Genomic DNA, 22,429 nt, shown 5'->3' on the forward strand with positions numbered 1-22,429 from the left:
AGGCGCTGTCCTTAATTGTCAAATTCAAATTGTCCATTTCACATTCACCTCCCATTAAGGCACAAGGAAGCCGCCTCACGCTGGGTGGGAACGAGCATTTTCTACCAAACGACACTGCAGCAGAGAGAAGCGGCGGAGGGGGGGAAAGGAAACAAAAATCTAAACAAGATGGTTGCAGTAGCGTATGTGCTGTTTGCCTTGTGTCTGAGGCAGTTTTATGTGGTAGCACAGTGTCTGCAAACTGTAGAAGGTGGTTTTGTACATGCTTAGATCATTAGTGGGGTGTCAGTCCCATTAGGCTTGTGGAAACCGTCACTGGCTACAATAAACAGATCTGCTGGCCGCATGCTCAGACTAGCAGGCGGCAGGCACTCTCCGCCACAGTCCCAGGACACGACTGATTCCTGGCCCATCTACGATGTCCCCAACACACACAATACGTGTTTACACACACATCCACACAAGTACTACATTTTCCACCGATCAACCAAGCGTGCAATCAATCTGTGCAGCTCTTTAAATGAAGAAGTGGATGGCGATTTGATTTTAACCAGTGCATGAGGGCTTTCATCCCACTCTGGCCATCTTTTGTTTTTGACAAATCACTGCTCTTTTCTTCTTTTCCCACTGTGGCAACTGGAAAATCATCCAAGTTCCACTTAAGTCACAAATTAATCCAAAAGAAGTGTCTCGAGTTACAAATTAGCTGCTGTCGAGGGAGAGGAATTTATCCTCCACTGCGGCGTTCCCAGTATCTCATCTCCAAAAATAACCCTCGTCTGCATTTCATCAGGAGTCGTCCTCAGTTTATCGTTTAACAGGAAACTAAATTTAGCTTGTAATGGCTTAGTCTAAATCAAAGAGGAGCTTCCTTGAATGAAAAGAGGGTCGTACTGGAAATGAGATGCAAAAACTGTTAAACATATGGTGAGTGTCTTACTCACCTTGCTGAATGTCCTTCATTTCCAGATGCAGGCTGGATATGAGAATGCCGACTGTTTGTGAGCGTTTCCCATCCAGCAGTTTAATGATCTAGATAAACACAATGTTGTGAAACCTATGTCAGTAAAGCAATCAACAAAAAAGCAGAAGTTGCTTTATGAAGTTCTTCGCACCCACACCGATGCCAATTTCTGCTGTGCGCACACACAAAGAAGAAATACATTTATTTTAAAAAGGGTCAAGTTTATCTACAAAAAATGAGGACTGCTGAATATAAGTTACTAGTTGGACAAAGATGTGAGGATTAACCAAGAAATTGTTGCTGGTTTCATCCATTTTCAGCAAATGATGCAAAATGCATTAATACGTTAATTAATGATTGTTCACCCCAGGGCTATTGTGAAAGCTGTCCTAATATTGTCTTGTATTACTGCTCTTAAAGAGAAACTGGAGTCTGTTCAAATCAGTATCAGGAGGCCAAAGCTTTACAAAGATTGGAAATGAGCTAAAGATTTCTGATCGCTGCCTCTCTACCAAGTGGTGAAATACGTATCTGGACAGACCCCAATGAGTTGGCAATCGAGGCTTAATTTTGCACGTCATAATGACAAAAATAAACTACACTAACTTTGTCAAAGAGAGCCCACATTTGTTGAAGAGAAGGGAAAAAAAAATCTCTGTCTCCAGTTTACCCAGGAACATGTGTAAGGTTTGATCAAAAAATATCAAGTGGCAGTGAAAGTACAAAGGGAAAAGTGGCACCATAAAAGGACAGTTCAGAAGAGCGAGGCAAACAGAAGCAGGGTTTTTATAACAAACTATAAATTCACAGGATTTTTATTTGTGCCTGCAGATGGTCACAATTACTAATGACTGAATTAGCTGTAAAGGCAGAGAAAGTTTTGGCAAGGCAAAGCCCTGCTCTAAAAGTTAATGTTTCAGGCGTATTCATTAGGCACTATGGCGTTGCCTGGGCCGGCCTGTAGGAACGGCAGAACAGAAGCCTTAGAAGTGGGTATTGCATTACAGGGCGTTAGTGGGTGCCATGCTGCTTCCATCTCTGTTACCTGCATCACCAGGGAACTCCCACACTTGGAAACTGGGACGGCTGAGTACCAGGCCTTCGCAACACCTCTAATTAACCACTTAGGACAGGCCACCGCTAACGCCAGCCCAGGACCTAAACTAAAGATTACGGACAACTGATGCTGGATGTTTACGTCCAGACATCCAGCAACAGTTTATTGAGGAGGAGAGAGCCAGGCGATGCTGATGCTGCACCAGGTAGACATCAAGAGCTAATGGCTCCCTCCTGTGGACAAAAAAGAACTAAAAGGTGTCCGTAACGCTGAATTCTAGAGCCAGCTGCAGATTGAAAAATGAGCAGGCTAAGAAAAATAAATAAGCTGACAAAAGGATACGCTGACGAGCTTTGAGCCGAAGCAGGTGCCGTATGTTCGGCTGTTTTGGACGCAGATTCGGAGGAGAGCAGATAGTTTACACTGGTTAAGCAGCCAGCCTGACTAGCTATCCGACTATTTGTCTAGAAGCATATGTTATATTAACAACTAGGTCCAACACTTCCCAACAGGACCCACCTCCCTCTGACAGCGGCGATAATCTTACGCCCACTCTCCCACGTCATAGCCTGCACTTCAAATATGTCTTTAATAAACGTACAAGGACTGTTCATAAATTATAAACGGGGTAAGAGCAACTGTTTGTTTAAGGATCTCCGTCACATATAAACCTGATACAGCTTTGATTTATGTGTGTATAGGACAGTGTGTTTACTGACATGCAGACAAACCCCGAAAGCAAGTTCAGCTTGGATGGGTTTTTCATTTTTATCCATCTCTCCCCAATTGCTCATCCCTTAAGAATGCGCCGACATGCCTATATTTGCGCCCTCTCTTTCAAATATGTGCCCTGTTTTCCTTTTCCTTCCACCGCGGAAGCCATGTGCATGCAATTACACCCCAGGTCCAGTCCAGTCCGGTCCGGTCTGCTGTGCTAGTGGCGGGAGAGCGCTCTTCTATGTCATCCCCCTGGCTTTGATATGTTAATCAGCAGAGGGCGAATGGCTCCAGAGTAAACAAGAGCTTTGATTTTTTTTTTTTTTTTTTTAACGGCACACATGATAAACATTAACTCACACACATGTAGGCATCGGCTGCATCCCCCCAGTTTTCAACTTTTTGGCAAGTGCAGTTGTTGGGAATTAGGGAAGTGGCTCATATGCATAATGCACACACACATTCCTTCCCCTTGCCTATCATCACCCCGCGCCGTTTCAAAGCCCCTGGCTGCGTCGTCTGCATAATCTGGCAACACTTTCTGATCAACTGCATAATAGGTTGCGAGGAGGTGCTGTCATCGCGTACATCAACCCACACACCTGCACCGAAACATTCACGGGTTAATGCACATTCAAAAAACAATGCCGGAAAACCGGCATAGAAGTGATGTGAAATTCCTTTTGGAGTCTCAAATGCAGGTTTACTGGCAGCACAAGACATTAAGTGTGTGCTGACACAGACGAGGTAGGTAGTCTGTGTGTGAGTTGACTGGTATTGGTAGTCATTCAAAGGGACCTGGTCCACTGTCTGGTCAGATTCTGCCGGGCTCTACTTTAGACTGCCGGGGAAAGTTGCAACAAGCAATTAAAAGAAACAACACAACAGAAATAAAAAGTCAAGAGTCAAATGCTTGTCAGAAAGGAACAAAATTGCAGTTTAGCAATAACCTAGTTACATTTTATTCAACTTATTAATAAGCCTTTAATATTTCCTGAAAGAACTAAGAAATTAAACCAAACAGGGATAAAATTGTTCACTAATTAGTTTCTAAACTAAAAGATTATTAATCAACAATTATTTGAAGACATATTGTAAGAAAAGGGCTGCTGTAGTTTGCTAAAAACATTCATTTAAGTTTACTTTGCAACAATGGAGAGAATCATGGTTACCTCTTAAAGTTTTAATTGTCTGCTGTAGAAACAGCAAACTTCAATGAATTTATATCAAAATGCATAACACAAGACAGCTATAATTTAGATAAAGAATATATTCTTTAAAATTTTAATAAAAACACTATCACGATTCTTGGAAATAATTTGATGTGAATTGATGGAAACTTCACAAAAACAACTTACAGCACCCTCTACTATTATTGACATCTCTGGTAAAGATGTGAAAAATGTTTCAATAAAGCCATCTTTTATCACTTTAGTATATTCTCACACTGGAAATCCAGGAAATCCAGTGACAGGTAAAGCAATTTCATAGATCAGATTGAACTTATATTTTAAGATAATAAAATAAATAAATAAAATAATGATAAGTAAATGGTAAAATATTTGTTATCAGTACAATAACAGTGTGCAACTAAGAGACTCTATTCTCCTGTAAAGACAATTTTTTTGCCTCTTTCCATAAACCATCAGCTTTGACCTTTTTTGCACTATTTCCTGTAATGTTTACCTCTGTTATGCAGTCGTACTCAGCTCAGTAACAGTTAGTTTTTAGCCCCATTGTCATTCCCCCCTGTTCTCAAGCTGAACTTTTTGGAAGTCATCATCATCATCATCATCAGTGTAAACTTGCAGGGAATCAAAGATCAAGTAAACAAGTCTCTATTACTAGGACACGCTTTCCAGTAACCTGGACTTCCAACTATGCCTTCATGGATTCTGTTTCCAGCTTTAATCCTGGACTTGGACTACAATCACAGAGAGATTTTACATCTAAAAACAAAAATGCAAAACAGGTTTAAGGAACAAAATGTTTAAACAAGGATAAGCTGGCCCGTGTGCTGTATCAGTTCTGTTAAACAACGAATGAAGCTGGGGTTTATTTTCAAATGACATAAATTGGTATCAGCAGAGTTTCCGTAACAGTGGTCATAGCTCCACCAAGCTGACCTAAGCCAGGAGAGGAGACAGTAGTCTGAGTTGGATCAAATGTTGGACAGTTTGAGTGACCAGACTGAATGGAGAGACGCACACAAGCACCCACATTGGCTCTCTGGAGCAAAGTGGAGCCTTTGCAAATTGATCAGAATAGGGGATGTGTATAGATTTAGAGGGCCCGTCTGGGGCAGCGGCTGCTTTTTAACTGCTTGGACGCCAACAGAGTGGACCATAAGGCAGAAAGGACGCTGACACAGAGTTGGCTCCAGGAGTAGTGCAGAGTTGCATCATTGGAAAGAGACACCGAAAAGTGTGACAGAGATAAAGGTGGATCAATCCAGCAAGAGTACATCTCTCTTTGTTTTTCTTTACTTAATATACTTTGACATAAGGTTGCACGAGTGAAATTAAAATAAGTAAACCTATCTCATACTGTCCTGTGCAACATGAGCATGTTACTAAAAGATCATGCTGACTGCTGGGAACTGCAAGGAGGAGTTTGGAGGTAAGAATTGCCACTTTCTACTGATTTGCCACATTGCAAAAACATTAATAACCTCTCAACCTTTCCCCATTCTTTCACCACTGCAAAAGGGAACTAAAAGTAAGCAAAATATTCTTGGAATGAGTGTGTTTGTCTTGCTTTGAGCAGGCAAATTTAAATTATCTGATATGATGAAGATTTTTGTACTTAAAATAGAAACAACTCATCTCCATCATCTTAGTATATCTAATTACCTCTTTAGAGGTTAATACTCATTCTGCTCAAATCAAGGAAAACACTAATTTCAAGAAAATTTATTTACCTTTAATTCCCTTTTTGCAGTGTAATCAGTCAAATAATTGCAATATATTTTTGGGGGATTTTATGTGATCAACACAAAGTTGATCCATCACACCTTTGTGATTTAAATGTGAAGAGGACAGAAAAACCGCCAAAGTTTCCACAAACAAAAATCAGACAAGTGTACTGTGTGTCTGTGTTCACCATATTTTATTCTAATAAGAAGTCACCAAAGTATTAATAGAGTCAAACTGAAAACCTACCAAGATGTGGCCTGACACCTAAACTAAACATTTGGGCAAGAAGAGCGTTAATTACCGAAGCAAACATCAGGACACGCTAACTGGAAGAGATTGTACAATCTATCAACTGTGATGCCATGAATCTGGTCTCCATGGAAGGGGAGCATAAAGGAAATAATATTTGAAATAAAACCAGAAACAAATCCAGGTTTGAGCTTGTGCACATCCCCCTGAATACATACTCCATCCCTACTGTTAAACATGGTCATGCTTTCGATTCATAGATACATGGAAGCTGATCAGAGTTGATAGGAGGATGGATGAAACTAAATAGAGGGCAATACTGGAAGTAAGCCTGTTGAGAGGTGCAAACGACTTGAGACTGGGCCCTAGGTTCCTCTCTATACAAGTGTTGGAATGGCTCAGTCAAAGTCCACACATACATTTAATTGAGAACATGTGGCAAGAATCAAAATCTGATATTCACAGATGGGATGCATTCATATCTCAATATTCTTGAGCTTTTGTGAAGCAGAAAAGGCAAAAATGTCTGTTTCTAGATGTGATGGACGACAATTCAAAAACAATATATATTGATGGATAGACGTATATCGATGATAGAAAAAAATGGGTCAATAAAAAGTTCAACAGAATAACAGTTTTACTTCCTTTTGCATTCTAGCCATGTATGTTAATATTACAGTTATTACATCCTCCCAACCAATCACAAACGCAGACCCAGGAAAACTCAGTCACCAAGCTCCAACCCCTTCAAAATGTTTAGAGAGCAGGTGTTCCTTTTTTCTTTTTTTAAAAACTTGCAGTTTTGGTGAAAAAGTTGGCTGAATAAAGGGATGAGTTTGAATTCAGCATTTCTGTGTTCTTTATCTAAATATTAGTTGCTAAACAACAGCATAACATGGTCATAAAATGTTTTGAATTTGTTGATAATTATCAATATTGATCAATATGATTTCTATTTTATCAATATGCTTTTTTGTCCAGCCCTAATGTATAAAGGAGGCTATTTTGTGTTGGTCTATGAGGTAAGTTTAGGTAGGTGAGTTTAGGTTGAAACGTGAATAAATATGACAAAATTCACAGGCTTTGAAAACTTTTGCAAGTCACTAAACATTCGAGTGCTTCGTAATAAGAGGTGAAAACATACAGCACGATTTGTGGAAGAGCACCCACCTTCTTAGCTTTGGTTTTCTTTTCATAGGTGTCTGACAAGGGCTTCTTCTTCTGCTTGACTGTGGCCTTGGAGAAAAGATCTTCGAACTCGTTAGCGTCGACGATGTCGGGCTCTTTCAGAGCACCCCAGAGTGTGTTGTTGCTAAACGAAACAACAACATTAAAACATTGATTTCAATACAAAACAAGACATCAAACGTCAGGTAACAAAGTGCAAAACATTTTATCTCAGCAGCCGAGACAGCAGGCAGGCAAGCAAAAAAGGTTAACAAAATAGTGGAAACTCATTTAATGTTTATTTGAGCTGTTTTCCATTTTCCATTTCGCAGGCCGACAAAAACTTGGCAGGAGTTCCTGCGATCTCCACTTTCAAAAGCTATGTTTATGAGCTAGGTGATAAAAATAACAAACGTTTCAGGCACACTTGTTTCTGTATTATGGGACCGTCTCCCACAAGGACAAAAAAAAAAAAAAAAAAAAAAAAAAAGATTAGGGAGGGAAACTCTCTTGTTTTTGGAAGTTGCTGAGTTACAGGGGAAGGAAAAACAAACAGACAGAGAGAAGAGGTGGCTAAAGTCAAGAAGATGTTCAGCGTGTTGTTCTTGCAAACACATCTTCTTTGCTCGCATCTGGCTTTGCTTTTCCCCACAAAGTCTGACATCAACAGCCCAATCAACAGCTTTGAAATCAAACGAGCCTATTCTAAACAAAGAGCTTGATGCTCATAATTTTCTACTATCTTCTCACACGTTGCAGTTCTTCTTAAAAGTCATTACGGCTCATCTGTCAAGGCGTATTTACAGAGAAAGTAAATCTGGGGGGAGGCATTAACAAAGGTCATCAGAGTTTAAACTGCAAAAAAAAAAAAAAAAGTCTGCCTTGACTTGTTGCAGTAAGAAGACTACTCTTAAAAAGGTTTTCTGTTCAGAACATGGTGGTTCTGTGTGGGTTCTGTTCTCTGTTCTGAACTTGGCTAAAAAGCGTCACAGTTAACTCCAAAAGGACAAAAGACTGATAAAGACAATTGCACCCGAGTCCCAAACAAGATTTCCATGCTCTATATTTTGTGAATTAATTCAAATTCAGTGATACAGTGACTCTCAAGTGTCGACACTCCTGTTAAATTTCCAGTTTTTTTTTTTTTAAACATAAGAGCTCCCTTTTATGTGATCTATGTCTTATACAATATAACTACAATTTTTTTAGAGGAAATAAAATATAACAAATAAGAAACTTAGTAAAACAAGTAGTAGCATAAGTGGGCAGACTCTTGAACTAATACTTTGATAAAGCAGCTTCTGATTTAATTATCAGAATTCAGCCTTATTTTATTAGGAACTCCATTAACATGTCTGACTCGGTAATAATTGCCCAAATTACTCTGCAAATATTCTTCACCACTATCAGGTTGTGAGGACATCTTCTGTCCCAAACTTCCACTTTGTTCTGGTAGAGCAATTCCTTTATTGGGATGTTTTGGACTCATTGTGATGCTGAAAAGTTAAATACCTGTTCAGCTTCCGCTTTCTAACAGACATCTCAAGGTTTTGAGAAGTTCCTGAAGTACTAGTGAACTCTTTTTCCTATATCAGAGTCATATGATCCTAAAGAAAATGACCTTGATGGAAGGCCACAAGTCGAAATGTGTTGGTCAGTGTTGGTGGAGTATTCACTTTACTACATTTATAAGATCCCAGTTCCATCAACAGAAAATCACCACATTCACATTGGGCATGGCTCTTTGATGGTGATGCAAAGTGGTGTTTCTGTGCTGAACATAACTTTTAGAATAGTGTCTTTCTTCAGAATATAGCACATTTGTTTCACAAGGTTGTGGGAGATTTTAGACAGGCCTAGACATCAGTCTTGGAACCCTACTTATACCAAACATATGGAGAATTTGGGACATTGTTGTCACTTGTTGAGCAACACCAGTTCCTTTTGGAAAGTCCTAAAGCTCCTGTATTGCTGTCCTCTTAGCAGACACTGAACAGTTTTAGTCTTTTATTTTGATTCTTGTGTAAATCCTCAGTTATCCGGGTCATTGCAACAGCAAACAGGCTTAATTTATGGGAGGCAACCGGACTTTCGTTTAGTTATTTCTGAAAATGTTTTGACGCATCTCCAGGGGCTTTTGTCAATTCTGGTGGCTCGTACATGAACAACCTGCAGTTGGTGCATTGCTGTTTTTAGAGAGACAGATTTATTTTAATAAATTTTACTAAATTTGTCCTATTTATTTAATTTTTTTCCCCCTTTGGTGCCATTTTTTTCTTCAATTACTGAAGAATGTCTAAGCTGTGACAAAGACCAAATTGTTTCTTACCACTGTCAGATTTAGATTTGTTATTTTCAGTCAACCATGAAGTTTGTGTTTGCTTACAAATGAAAACATGAAAGAGGTATAGTAAAAAATAAATCTGTATTTATAAAATCTGTTTTTAATAAAAACATTTCTTTACACCTTTTTCAATTATTAGTGGGAAATTACAGCAATCCAAACTTTCTTCTATTTGCTGGGCATCCTTTTGCATGCTTCTTAAGGCTTCTTCTCTAACAAGCTGCAATTGTTAGAGACTGGATGTTTATACATCGAGACTGTGATCTGTTGTAACCTTTCTGCAAACTGGCTTAATGAATTAAGAGATCCAAGTGAGCAAATATTAGGAAAGCTTTACAAACATCTGACAATTTCAGCTTCATCAGCCTTAATATAATTGATGAGAGGTGTGAACTCAAGAAGAATCAATGCTAAAAGTAAATAAAATGGCGTTTCTGCCAGTTATAAGGGGGTACACCCTTATGTGAGCAGATTACTGCAATTCTAATATATATTTTTTATATTTTTCTGCATGAAAGATTTATTCACGTCCAAGTTGAATGGTATATATCTGTCACATTTAAAGGAAAAGGGGTCTGCTTCTGTTTGTTAACTCAGAAAAACCTGCAATTTTACGTTTGTAGACTTTAGAGAGCTACTCAATGTAGCTTTGCCCTGCAAACTGCTCAGATATTGCTTCTGTCTTATAAGACAGACCCTCACACCATTGCCTGCCCTGATCTAAGAGTAGTTAAACATCTGACCCATCTAATGCCCCTTAACCTGTCTCTTTACAGTTTGATTTATAGCCGACATGAAGCTGCCGTTGAGCAGCAAGCACAGCCGAGGACCTGGAAGAGAACCACAGATCAGCTTTCACCCGCTAATCCAACCATGGAAATACAAGGCAATAAACCTTGAAGACTAGCGCTCTGAGGCAACAATCACAGTTACTGCAAATGGTCTGATAAACCCACTTAACTGTCACAGAGTATCCCAACGAAACCCTGAATGAAGCCATGCAGACCAACGACTGTATCTATGAATGCTAAGGCCACTTTTATGTGACCCATTAAGGCTGACTAGAAGATCTGAACCCCCTTAAATGAGACCATGCATCACAAATCTGAAATCTGCCAGCAAAGCTAAACTGGGAGACTGTATACTTGGTGCGGCAAATAGAGCTTTGCAAAGGTATTTACACACTTTGAACATTTTCACCTTTTCTTCAACCTAAAGTAGCACATCATTTAGCAGTAGAGAAGGATAAATGTTTTCCTCACAAGTCAATCAATTGTGGCACAAATTTGTTTTCTGCCCCCCTGAACCACCTTTTGCTTCAATTACAGCTACAAGCCTGTTAGGGTATGTCTCTACCAGCTTTGCACAACCACAGACTGATATTTTTGCTTATTGCATCTTGTCAAACGGCTCAAATTTGGCATCTGTGTTTCTCAACTTCCAGGTCTTCTAGGTCTGAACTTCGACTTGCCCTTTCTAACACATGAAAGTTGTGTGATTTAAGCCACTCCTTTCAAAAAAAGCAAAAAACAAAGCAACTGGACTTGTCTGCTGCCTTAATGACTTTAACGACCGCCCATTACTAAGGGGTGGACCTGTTTCGGTTGAATTTGCATGTTGTCTAAGCCATTACAAGGCCTTTGTTAGGCAGCAGTATAAAGCTTGGTACTGCACATTACTCCAGACTTTTTGAATTGAGAAAGCCTCCTGGAGAGGAAGCGAAACGTCTTCAACTACGGAAAACAAGTCCAGTTGCTTTGTTTTTTACTTTTTTTGGAATGACCATGACCTGGATGACTGAGAATCTTCACCAGCATAAAGCCACTCCTTTGTAACCGTGGCGTTATGTTCAGGGTTGTTTTCCTACTGGAAGGTGAACCGCTGACCTCAATTCTTTAATCCGTTCCCTTCCAGGATTGTCCTGTAAAAAGCTCCATTTATTCTCTCATCATCTCTGACCAGTTTCCTCATACTTGTTGAAAAGAAATCCTGCAACCACCATGTTGAACTGTGGGAATTGTATTTTCAGAATGCTGTGCAGAATTAATTTATCTCCTCAAACAGCACATTCCTGCTAAGTAAACTTTGGGTTTTGGTCTCACTTGACTCACAGGTTTGCTGTGTCTGCTACATGGTTAGTGGCAAACTGAAAACAGGACTTATTGTGACTTTCTCAAAACATAGCTTGTTTCTTGCCACTCCTCCATTGAGAGCAGATTTGTGCAACGCCGATCGAATAGTTGCTTTGCCCACCTGAGCAGTACAGCTCCTACAAAGCTATCGTGGTCCATTTCGCTGCTTCTCTGATCAAAGCTTAGGTAGATGATCAGGTCTTAGCACGTCGGCAACTGTTTCGTAATCTTTATATTTTTAAAACGAAGGATTGAACAGAACCTTTAGAGATATCTAAAGCTTGGGGACTTGTTGTATAACCTCACTGCTTTAAAGCTCTCCGCAACCTGATCCCTGACCTGGGCTGTACTGCTTGTTCACTGCTGTTCTCGAACAAACTTCTGAGGCCTTCACAGAAAAGCTGTATTCATGCTGAGAATAAATTATGCACGGGTGGACTTTGACTTGTGCAGGCTGGTTTTGCACCAGATTTAATTGAGAGGTCTCTATTGCAAATAAATAGAAATACATATATTGTGCTGATTTGTTAACAAACATATGTATATTTACATACTTGTTTTCCTGTATCTGTATCCTAGTCCAGTACAGAGGCTTCATGGGACAGGCAGGCTCAATGGCAGGTTTCCTTGGGGCAGCCTCGACTTGTTGGCGGAATGCCCCCATTGGGGGAGGAGGTGGGGGTCCGCAGCCTGGAAGAGGTGGAGGAGGGGGTCCGCAGCCTGGAGGAGGTGGAGGTGGTGGAGGTCCGGCTCCAGGTAGGCCAGGAGGTGGAGGCGGAGGGGGTGGGGGACCACCACCTGGGGGAGGAGGGGGTGGTGGAGGGGGTGGCGGTGGGACTCCAGTTTGGCCTGGCAATGGGGGAGGAGGTGGTGGTGGTGGTAATGCGGAACCTGGAGGAGGAGGTGGAGGTGGAGGAGGTGGTGGTGGTCCTGAAAAGTTCGGCAGGGGAGGAGGTGGTGGAGGTCCAGAAGGTCCTGTTTCGTCTTTGAGATTTAGTCCGATATTATCCAAGTTGAGTTTTTTACGTAGGTTCTGGTTGGGGCTTTGAGCGAGTTCCCCTCCATTCCCCTCTGGGCTCCTAATGAAGGTCTCCCTGTCAGTCTGGATCCCCACAGTGCGACAGGTCTTAGAGGTCAAATCGTCTGAGGTGGACACAGCCACATCGCAGACAGGGCTATGATCCTGACCCGCGCCGTGCAGCTTCTCCTTCTGCAGCTTAGCAATGGCTCCCTCCAGCTGTGACACTGAGACAGCATGCTCTCCTCGCAGTCGGAAGATTTGAAGCTCAAATTCAGCCTGTGAAAGCAGAAAGCCAGGCATAAAACAATTACAGAGCAGTTCAAACTACAGTCATCATTTAATAAAACTGTATCAAGGAGTGGGAAGTGTTTTTCTTGAACTAAACTCAGATTACAGAGTATAATTACCCCTTAAAAGTGCCCTTGAGAAGATTAATCTTTTACTGAAGAATAACAATGATGTAATTATAAACCTTTCTCAGCTAAATGTTTTTCAGCTCTTATAATAACTTCTGAGTCATGTGAAATCTGGTAACTCCAGTTTTTCATCTGGCATTTCAAACAATGAAATCTATGCCAGTTACACCGCAGTAATGTTTTCAAAAGAAAAAAGGCTTGGCAATAAATCCTCAACATGTTCTTTATTACCTTCTGTCAACTTAAAATCAGGTACATTTACACCCTCTGTTGTCGGTTTCCCAGGGGAACATGCATCTCTGCGAATAGCATTACCTCCCAAAAGCCTGGCTAATAAAACAAAAGCTTCCAGCAAACTTACTAATAAAGCAAAGGCAAGTTCTAACTGAGACTTACTGTTTCTGTTGCAAGGGGTGCCCTGGCCAAGACTGCCAGCATAAAAACAACACTTTCATCTCAATTTAATGTAGTTAGTTGAAGTTTAAAATATCCTGATTTGTCAGTTATTAAACACCTAGTTTCTAGGAGCTGCTAGACATTTTATGTCTCAGCATTACTGTATGATATGGGAACTGCACAGTGCAGAAGAGGAAGAATTTGGCTGCCTGTGGGGGGAGGACAGCGATCCCAGTATTGTGGGATCCCTGTTTGACCTACCTCCATCAGGTAAACACTTCAGAAACATTACATTAAAAACTAATAGACTCAAAAACAGCTTCTATCCAAATACTGTAAGGGCTATCGACCCCTGCTGAGAAGTTTGTTACATGTTCAATAAACTACTGGTAAGGCCTATTTCCATTATCAAATGTCGTAGGGAATGTCTGATTGCACAGTTCTGTAAACGAAGGCTTAAGATTAATGCACAGAATTTACTGCGGCAATAAGTGTATCACTAGGGGAGCATTTAGTGACTAATTCATATCATTCGCAAAGGGACTGATAGCAGACTTGGATACAAATCTTATCAGACCCTAAAGTATATTTGCATGCTTTAGGCTCCAGTATTATATCCTGTGTCTGTGCTCAAGATGTTATGTGAACCAATGTCTGACTCAACTCAAATAACACATGGTAACAAAGATTTTAAATTGTTGATAAAGTTATTTGAAGATGCACGGAGATAAACTAATCCCATGTAAACCTATACATAAATTGCCGGACTGCAGGATCTGCATATGGGCATTGTGCGCTCCTTTAGCGCCATCCTGTGGCCAAAATGGTCAATTGCAAAAATCAGCACCAAATTATCTCCTCTGTTCATGATAAACTTAGTTTAGTTGTGTGTTAAATGGGCAAGTGATGGTAAAGCTCCACAGTCAGTCAAGCCTCGCATTCAATAATTGGCTATGCTGGGCAACGTATTGGATATGCAAGTGAATCTTGATAAATTACAATATTGTTGCGAAGTTAATTTATTCATAAATCCATTCAAAATGTATTAATTGCACAGAGTAAATGTTGTCAAGTGTTTGTTAATCTTGGTGATTCATTCTTACACCTAGTAAAAACACAATGTCTAGTTCATCATAAAATTGGAATATTCCACAAACTCAAAGGGAAAATTATTTTAAGTAAATACATTATGGCCGGCACAATCACGGGGAAAGACTGCTGAGGTGAACATTTTTTTAACAAGGATGGTACGCCTCGAAAGTCATTACTAAAGAACTTGGCATTTAACAGTGTGGATCCCAACATATAAATTAAACGTTAAGTGGAAGGAAAAAATGTGGTAGAAAAATACAGAAAGCAATGCCATTCAAGAGATTAGGGGAGATTCCCAAGACATGGGCTTGCAGCTGGAGTTGGTGCTTCATGAGCTACAACACAGATGGTGTGAAAATGGGCCACAACTGTAGCATTCCTTGTGTCAAAACACTCCTGCATCAGAGTATCCAGAAGATTCTTAACTGGTTCAAAAGAGAAAGAGGACTGGAATGTTGCTCAGTTGCCCAAAATCCTTTTTTTAGATGAAAGCAAGTTTCACTTGGAAATCAAGCTCCCAGGATCTGGAGGAAGAATGGTGAGGCACAGAAACCAGTTGCTATAGGTCAACTGAGAAGTTTCTGCAGTCAGCGATGATTTGGGGAGCCATATCATCTGCTGGGGCTTTGGATTACTGTGTTTATCAAGTCCAAAGTCAACACAGCTATCTATAGGGATATTTAAGAGCCCTTCATGCTTCCTTCTGCTGACAAGCATTGTGGAGATTCTGACTTGGTTTTTCATGAGGACTTGGGACCTACTTACACTACCAAATCTATCAATACCTGGTTAAATGTTCATGGTATTACTTTACTTGATGTCAGCAAACTCACATGACCTAAACCCAATGGAGGAAGAAACACTAGATCCCACAACACAGAAGAGTGCTATTAAAGAAGCCTGGGCTTCCTAACACCTCAGCAGAGCCACATGCTAATTGTCTCCATGCTACACAGCACAATGCTGTAATTAATGCAAAATGAGCCACAGCAAAGTATTGAATGCATATCCCAGCATATGCATCACAGGGACATATGACTTAATAGCTGGCAGATACTGTATTTCAGTGTAAAACAATGTTTTTAATGGTCATGTAATATTTCATATCTGCACAAATAAAAGTTTAATTTTTGTTTATTATAAACCATGTTTATCAGAATAATTAGAAATAACTGACAAAACTATATCAAGTTGAGCGTGATGTTTGTGCATAAATTATAAGATTTACTTCTTGATTTGTATAACTGAAGAGATAGGTGCATTTGAAATGTTCTTTTGTGCTTTATATGTTTTTTTTTAATCCACATCAGTAACTGTGTCAACTTACATGCATCTTCTCCAGCTCCTCCTTGCACTCTCTTTTCAGCTGCAAGAGGGCAGCCTGGTGCTCTGAAATCACACAAGGACAACAGAGAAACTCAAATGCAAACACAAGCACAGTCTAGTGGATACGTTTATACAAAGCGAGGATGTGTATTTGGTTTATTAATCACAGCTACTTACTAACATTTTCACTTTGGTTGTGTAAAGTGTAAAGCAAATGGTAATAGTTGTGTTTTTAAAATGAACTGCTGTATTGAGTCACCATGCTTTAGGGGTGGGTGCATCCGATTAGGAAAAAAATGCAACAGAGAGGTGGATCACTGTCAGTATAGAGTTTCAAACAACTCCACGGACCAGCTCTAATGTACACTGCCGCGTTCATGAAAACAAAACATTTGTGGTGTTGTCTTTTTCCAAATTCCCAGTTGAAAACAAAACAAGAATACCTCCAGAAGTCAGAATTAAAACTTGAAAAGTAGAATCTCACACATATGCCCTGAGTTAGTTTAAGATCCAATACTGCTGTAAAATGTCGTGTTGTGAACATGCTTCTTTTAGGTTTTAAATATTAGCTGCTAATATTGCTAATAGTAGCTACCGACACAACAGTTAGCTAATCCCTTTGTTTGCTGACTTGCAACATGAACGCGCTCTACTCGGGTGGGACATCATCCCCAGCTTCAAGCTTCAACGTTTCAAGAAAAAACAAACACAGCATCAACAGGTCAAATCTCAAAACTGTTGGTCTGCTGTTTCAAATGAAGTCAGTTAAAAACAAAACATTACATTAAAACCTGGGAACATGTACTAATAAGTCCTAGTATATACTTTATAATAAACAAGAGAGAATGCATGCACTATTATCCAAAAATGATGATCTAGGTGTTCTAATGATTGCTCGTTTTGTGTACTGTCTGCTTGTTGTGTTTGATATCTGTAGCTTTCATGTCTTTGCAGTCATAATTTTGTGGGATCTCAAATCCAGATTTGCGTCACAATGTTTGCAACATGTATTTACAAACAGGGTCATCCTTTTTACATATTCATATTTGCAAGCAGTGCTCAGTAAGGCAAATAATTAATGATTCATTAATAAATAATCATGCTCAAGTGCTATTTTCATCTACATGGAGCTGTCTGGATTCCAAACTCTCTATGCAAGTGCAAAGCTAGAAAGTAGAGAACAGATCACTAAACAGCATCAGTTCATCTTAATCTATGCTTCTGAAACATCTGCACCACAGGGAACACTGAGCAGCGATTGGGACACTGTGGTCTGTTTCAAATAAGCCAACACTTATAGTCTAAAAGCAAAGCTTTTTACAGAGTAATTGAATCTGCCATGTGTGCTTTTAACCTATTTGTGTCATTAAATCTTTCCGGTGCAAGCTGGGCCAAGGAAACCGATTCTACTAGAACTCAAATAGGCTATATTGTTGTGTCATGAAGCAAAAACCACATAATTGGCACAAGCTAGAGAAGCAACAGCCTCAGTGTGGTCTATAATTGATTTTTAAAAAAAGATGTTTTCAATCTCTACATGATTCTTTCCAAGCTTTCTATGAAAAACATTTGAAGTGCTCAAGGATAGGACAACGATGGCTCAATTTTCACTTGAAGTGTTTTTGCTCTTAGGACTCCACTGGTTCTGATTACCCAGGTATGAGACTGTTTCAAATGCAGCTCTACTGGCTGGGAGCCTTAAAGCCAATTAGTCTGAGGTGTGTCCATGTTGCAGCTTAAATGGCACGATCTGCTGTCAGCGTTTTTAATTTTAGAGAGCAAACAAAAGCACCATTGCATAACCTTACAAGCCTCAAGGTCTTACCTGCCTCTGTGTACTTCAGCCCCACCTTCTCCTCCTCATCTTTAGGCTTGGGCGGAGGCCACACGGCCTGCAGACGGCCCGGAGTCCGGTCCTCGCTGTCTGTGGGAGAAACCTCTGTCTGTATATGGGGAAAAAAAACAACATGATGAAGCAGGATCGTTAAGAGTACCAGGGCAGGAAAAAAAAACAATCAACAAAAAGTCAATTTAGATGCAGTGAGGACATACGGTGGGCTCTGTTGGACTCATGATGTCTTTGCCAGGACTTTTGGAAGTTCTCTCAAAAATCAACCGCAGATTTTCCTTGTCATTTTTTATTTTTCTTTTCACAGCTTCCACGTCAACAACCTCTGCTTTTTCCTTTTTGACAGTCTTGGGGCCAAATATGTTTTTGAAGGTCTCATAGGCCAGGTCTGAGGTTTTCTTTACCTCCTGTGGACACGTCAGATTTTCTGGTCCGGTTTTCTTCTCCCCCGAAACCTCTTCTCCGTTCTCAGAATGCTTTTTGCCCTCTACATCCTCCTTCTTCTCATCATTAGACTTTTTGGTGTCATTGTCTAATTTGAGCCTCTGAGTAAGCTGTCCCATTGCCGTGCTTTTTGATGCTGCCAGGGATTTGGGCTCATTGGGCTTTTTGACGGTGGAGACCACCTTCTGTTCGGGGAAAAGCTTGGCTTTATTCACAGTCTTCTTGAGGCTAAGCAGGGCCAGATCAGCATCCTTCTCCCTTTGCTTGATCTCTGAAACCACCTCCCTGTCGTCCCCCACTGCTCCTTTTTTTAGCACCCGCAAACCACTGAAGAGAGCTGGCATCTGGAAGGAAGGTGGGGAAACGAACGGTGTACCCCTGGATGGAGAGTTGGAGGGAGGTGAGACTGATGAGGCAGAACTTGCTTGTGGTGTCTTTAGATCTGGTGTTCGCTGTGCAGGTGAGCTGGCAGACGGCTGACTGATGCTTGGAGACTCCGGTGGTACTTTAGGCCCTGAGAGGGTCAAACCTAACGTCTTTGGTTGCTCCTCTGGTTTGGATGACGACTGGACTGATTTTTCAGGAATCTGATTAGGTTGGGGCTCTTCAGCTTCTTTCGTGGTTTCTGGAAGATTGTTTGGAGCGACTGCATCACAGTTATGAACTGATGCCTCTAATACTTGACTGCCAGAGATGACAGAGGGAACAGGCTGAGAACAATCGATGCTATCATACTCATCATCCACTGCTGCTGCTGTTACATCCAATTTAGCATTTTCCGCAGCAGTTTCTGCAATAACAGACTCTTTAGAGGGACTATTCTTGGTACTACCTCCATCTTCCTGCTTGGACACTGACGATGTCTTCGCTGGCAAAGATCTACCTCTGCGACCAAACTTACTAGAATATAAAATGGCCTCTATGGTCGATCTTTCTCTTAATCCGTGTGTTCTGAAAACAGGTATTTTTGGCTCATCTCCCTTCCCGTGTCCATTCGTAGCATTTTCCCCTTCGGATAAAGGAGCCTTCTCAGAAACGTCAGACTTATCAGAAGAACCTGTCCTGGTTTTTGCCGTCTGATCATCCTCATTTTCTGTGTCACTATGTGTTTCTACCCTTGTGACTTGTACAAGATCAGACTCTCCCGAGACTTCTGGGGCTCCCTCCACTTGCTCAGAGGACGTTTTGATCAATGTTTTAGCCTCCTGAAATGGTTTCTCATTATTAGTTGGACAATCTTCCATTGTATCAGCCCCTCCGTCTGGCAGCTCTTTAAAAGATGTCAACACAGGCATAGCAGGATCCGAAAAACGATCCCGTACAAATAAGTTGTTGAGAGCATTCAAGAGGGAACTAGCAGACTGCTTTCCTTGTTCACCAGAAGGTTCTTTAAAGTTATTACTTTCACTCTCCATTTTTACTTCTACAAGTCGTAGTTTTAGTGTCACTTGAAAAGATCTTCCCAACTGTAGTTATTCAAGCTGCTTCAGTTTCAATTCCAATGCTTTATGGAAACAAAAGGCCTTTGTATGGTTAAACTTTCCACATTTCTCTAGCCTTCTCCTGGACGAAGGCTTGATGAGACCTTTACAGGTAGCGTAAAGTTGATTTTCATAATATCACAAGAAGACGGCTCCTGGATTGACATCATCAGCATTAAAGTTAAGTATACTCCCAGCAAGCGAGATCCCCATGACACATCCAGTGAAGTCAAAGCTGTTCAGCGGCTGGAAACCTGTCCTGCTGTAATGAACCCGGCCCGGTTGGAGAACAGAGTTCACCTGCCTCTTAACAGAAGCATTCCCAACTCTTTGGAAAGATTTGAGCGATATATTCCACAAAGATGCCAGTAGTACTTCCCTGTGTGCCAGCGTAGAGTCCCGGTGCGTCCTTTTTGAGTGTGCCTCAGTTTACAGTCAAACCTTGTGTGCTAGTGTGTGAGAAAACTTCCTCAAGTTGGGAACAAAAAGGAATTTCACTGGTCTACCCAGACTGAGCACACCCACTTTTAGATCCCTCCCTTCCTGGGAGGGATTCTTCATATACAGGTGTCTGGTTACCTTTACTCTACTTCCTTGAGGCAAACAGAGCAGGCGCAGAGAGAGATATCAGCTTCTGGTCAGGTAGAGAGGTGTGGATTTCTGTAAAGCAGCGTTGAAGCTGCTGCAATACAAGGATTAAGATGAAGTGATTAGGCAGCAGCCTGCTAGCCATAGCCATCTTGAGCTAATATGCTAAAATGTGATTATAAGCCTAAAGAGCTGAACACAGATGGAAAAAGAAATACATGCTAGCTCACCTACCTTCACATTTAAGTTGAACATGCTCTCCATGCTGACAGCATATAGATGAATGCAACTCAAGTGCGATAAAATTGCTTTTAAGAACCTTTAAAGAATTGAAAAGCTAGCGCTAGCTGCAATAAGCATGCTAACAGAATGTAGCTTCATTTAAAAAAAAGGCCAACAAATATGAACATAGTGATGTTGTTTTTAAGTGATGTTAGAGCTTAAACTAATTTAAATCTGCTACAGAAATTTTGACAGAGTTGTTTGAAGTTAGCCCAGAGGTTTAACTGATTAAACTGTGGTTGCCTATAGCAACCAAAGGTCACTTTTCCTGAGAGCAACTGCCTGGCTAAGTAAATTCTAAGTGGACCAACTACTTGGAACAGCAAGCTTTAAGCTCTTAAATAATGAACAACAACAACAAAAAAACTGTTACTAATGAACAATGATATTCCAGCAAAAATGGCTTTATAGATTAAAAAAATTAACAACCTCTATTTACACAGTAAATTCCCCTGGAGGTTCTAACAGAAACACATCGTGCAGTGAAAAACTGTTCTACCCCTTAACAATTTCATTAGTTTCCTTTTTTGTTTCACTTGACTCAAAGTTGTTTCACATCAAACATATTTTATTTTATACGAAGATAACATGAGTAAAGAGGGAAAATACATGTTCAGAATGATTTAATTAATTCAGGGATAAAAAAAATCCTACTAAACCAACCTGGCCTCATGTGAATAAAGTAATTCCCTTTAGCCCTTAAACTATCTTCCTTGGCAGTAATGACTGTCACCACATGTTTGTGATAGCTGAACTTGTCACGTTTCTGTGGAACAATTTGGTTAATTCTTTCTTGCAAAATTATTTTATTTTAGCCAAATTGGAGGGTTTTAGAGCTGGAACAGCACCTTAAACCAATTCACTTCTGGAATTTGACTAGGCCACTCCCGAACCTTCATTTTGTTTTGATGAGCTATTCAAGGGTGGACTTGCTACCGTGCTTCAAATCTTGTCTTGTCGTATATGATCCGAGTGCTCTTTGGCTTCTATTAGTCATATCAGTCCGAAATGCTGTCAGTTTTGTGCCAGATGTAGTGGGAATTCACTTTTATGTTGCCAAATCAAAAAGAGGCCTTGCCACAGCAGAATATGTGAGATAGCAAGCTGCTGCTTTCTTTACAACACACTAATCATGCACAACATGCACTTTGTACTGGTATGTCAAGCAATTGTGCTTGCAGTCAGGGCAGTGCAGGTGTCTCAGGGAAAACAATGCATAGCCTTTGCTGACACAAAAACCTGCCAAAATCCACACCCAGATAATCTGCCAGGAATGAGAGCCATTAACTAGACAGCGTGATGGAATCTGCACAGACTTAAACACAATTAAAACAATTTTAAACAGGGAATTTAGACAACTGTATGATGTACACTTAAATGGTTGTTTTTAGGACTATATGTAAAATATATTGTGAATCTGCCCAATGACAAACATAATAATAATAAAAATGAAATATTAGGGCCCTAAATAAGTGCTTAAAAAGTTAGGGAAGCTGTTTTAATTTCTCTGAACGTGAGAGTTTTGAGTAAAATAATCCCAGCTCGTTCTGGCTTTGGATCTGGGTCTCAAGATTAGAATTTATGACCCTTTAATCCATTTCTAACGACTCATAATCAGCCCACCAAATTCCCAAATGGAGGCTAATCCCCATGAGTCTCACGAGGTAGAGGAACAGTCATGGGTGTTTTGCTGCACGTGTTTGCAATCTCTCACCGTGCACTCCAGCTTGGGGTAGTAGGGCGTGTCCCCGATTATGTCATCCTCGGGCGGTGTGATGCGAAGGAATTCAAGGTGGTTGGGGCGAGAAATGCAGGAGGGGAACTCCTGAGGGTCATCGCCATCCAGCATCCAAATATCATCCTGACGTAGGAGGGAATCTTCTACAGAAATAAACAAAGAATGACAGGATAATTGCTCAGTCTATTTTAAAGCATTAATGATGAAAAAGCTGAATACAAATGCCAGACTAGTACATATATACAGCAACA

General features: G+C 40.5%; 1 protein-coding gene across 2 annotated transcripts in view; it reads right to left on the minus strand.

Annotated features, from left to right (window-relative positions):
• Positions 1 to 22,429, minus strand: part of LOC105938373 (formin-1) — a 75,331-nt gene that overhangs the window by 39,038 nt on the left and 13,864 nt on the right. The window contains exons 3-8 of one of the 2 annotated variants that reach the window (XM_036150804.1): positions 22,155 to 22,321; positions 17,622 to 17,739; positions 15,798 to 15,859; positions 12,100 to 12,842; positions 7,073 to 7,214; positions 945 to 1,032 (exon numbers count right to left, since the gene is read on the minus strand). In XM_036150804.1, the coding sequence (XP_036006697.1) occupies positions 945 to 1,032; positions 7,073 to 7,214; positions 12,100 to 12,842; positions 15,798 to 15,859; positions 17,622 to 17,739; positions 22,155 to 22,321 (1,320 nt within the window). Of the gene's footprint in view, positions 1 to 944; positions 1,033 to 7,072; positions 7,215 to 12,099; positions 12,843 to 15,797; positions 15,860 to 17,621; positions 17,740 to 17,848; positions 20,093 to 22,154; positions 22,322 to 22,429 lie in introns of those variants that run through there. The other variant, XM_036150805.1, reaches the window with a different exon arrangement.

This window comes from Fundulus heteroclitus, chromosome 19, assembly GCF_011125445.2.
Source record: "Fundulus heteroclitus isolate FHET01 chromosome 19, MU-UCD_Fhet_4.1, whole genome shotgun sequence".
Taxonomy (NCBI): Eukaryota; Metazoa; Chordata; class Actinopteri; order Cyprinodontiformes; family Fundulidae; genus Fundulus; species Fundulus heteroclitus.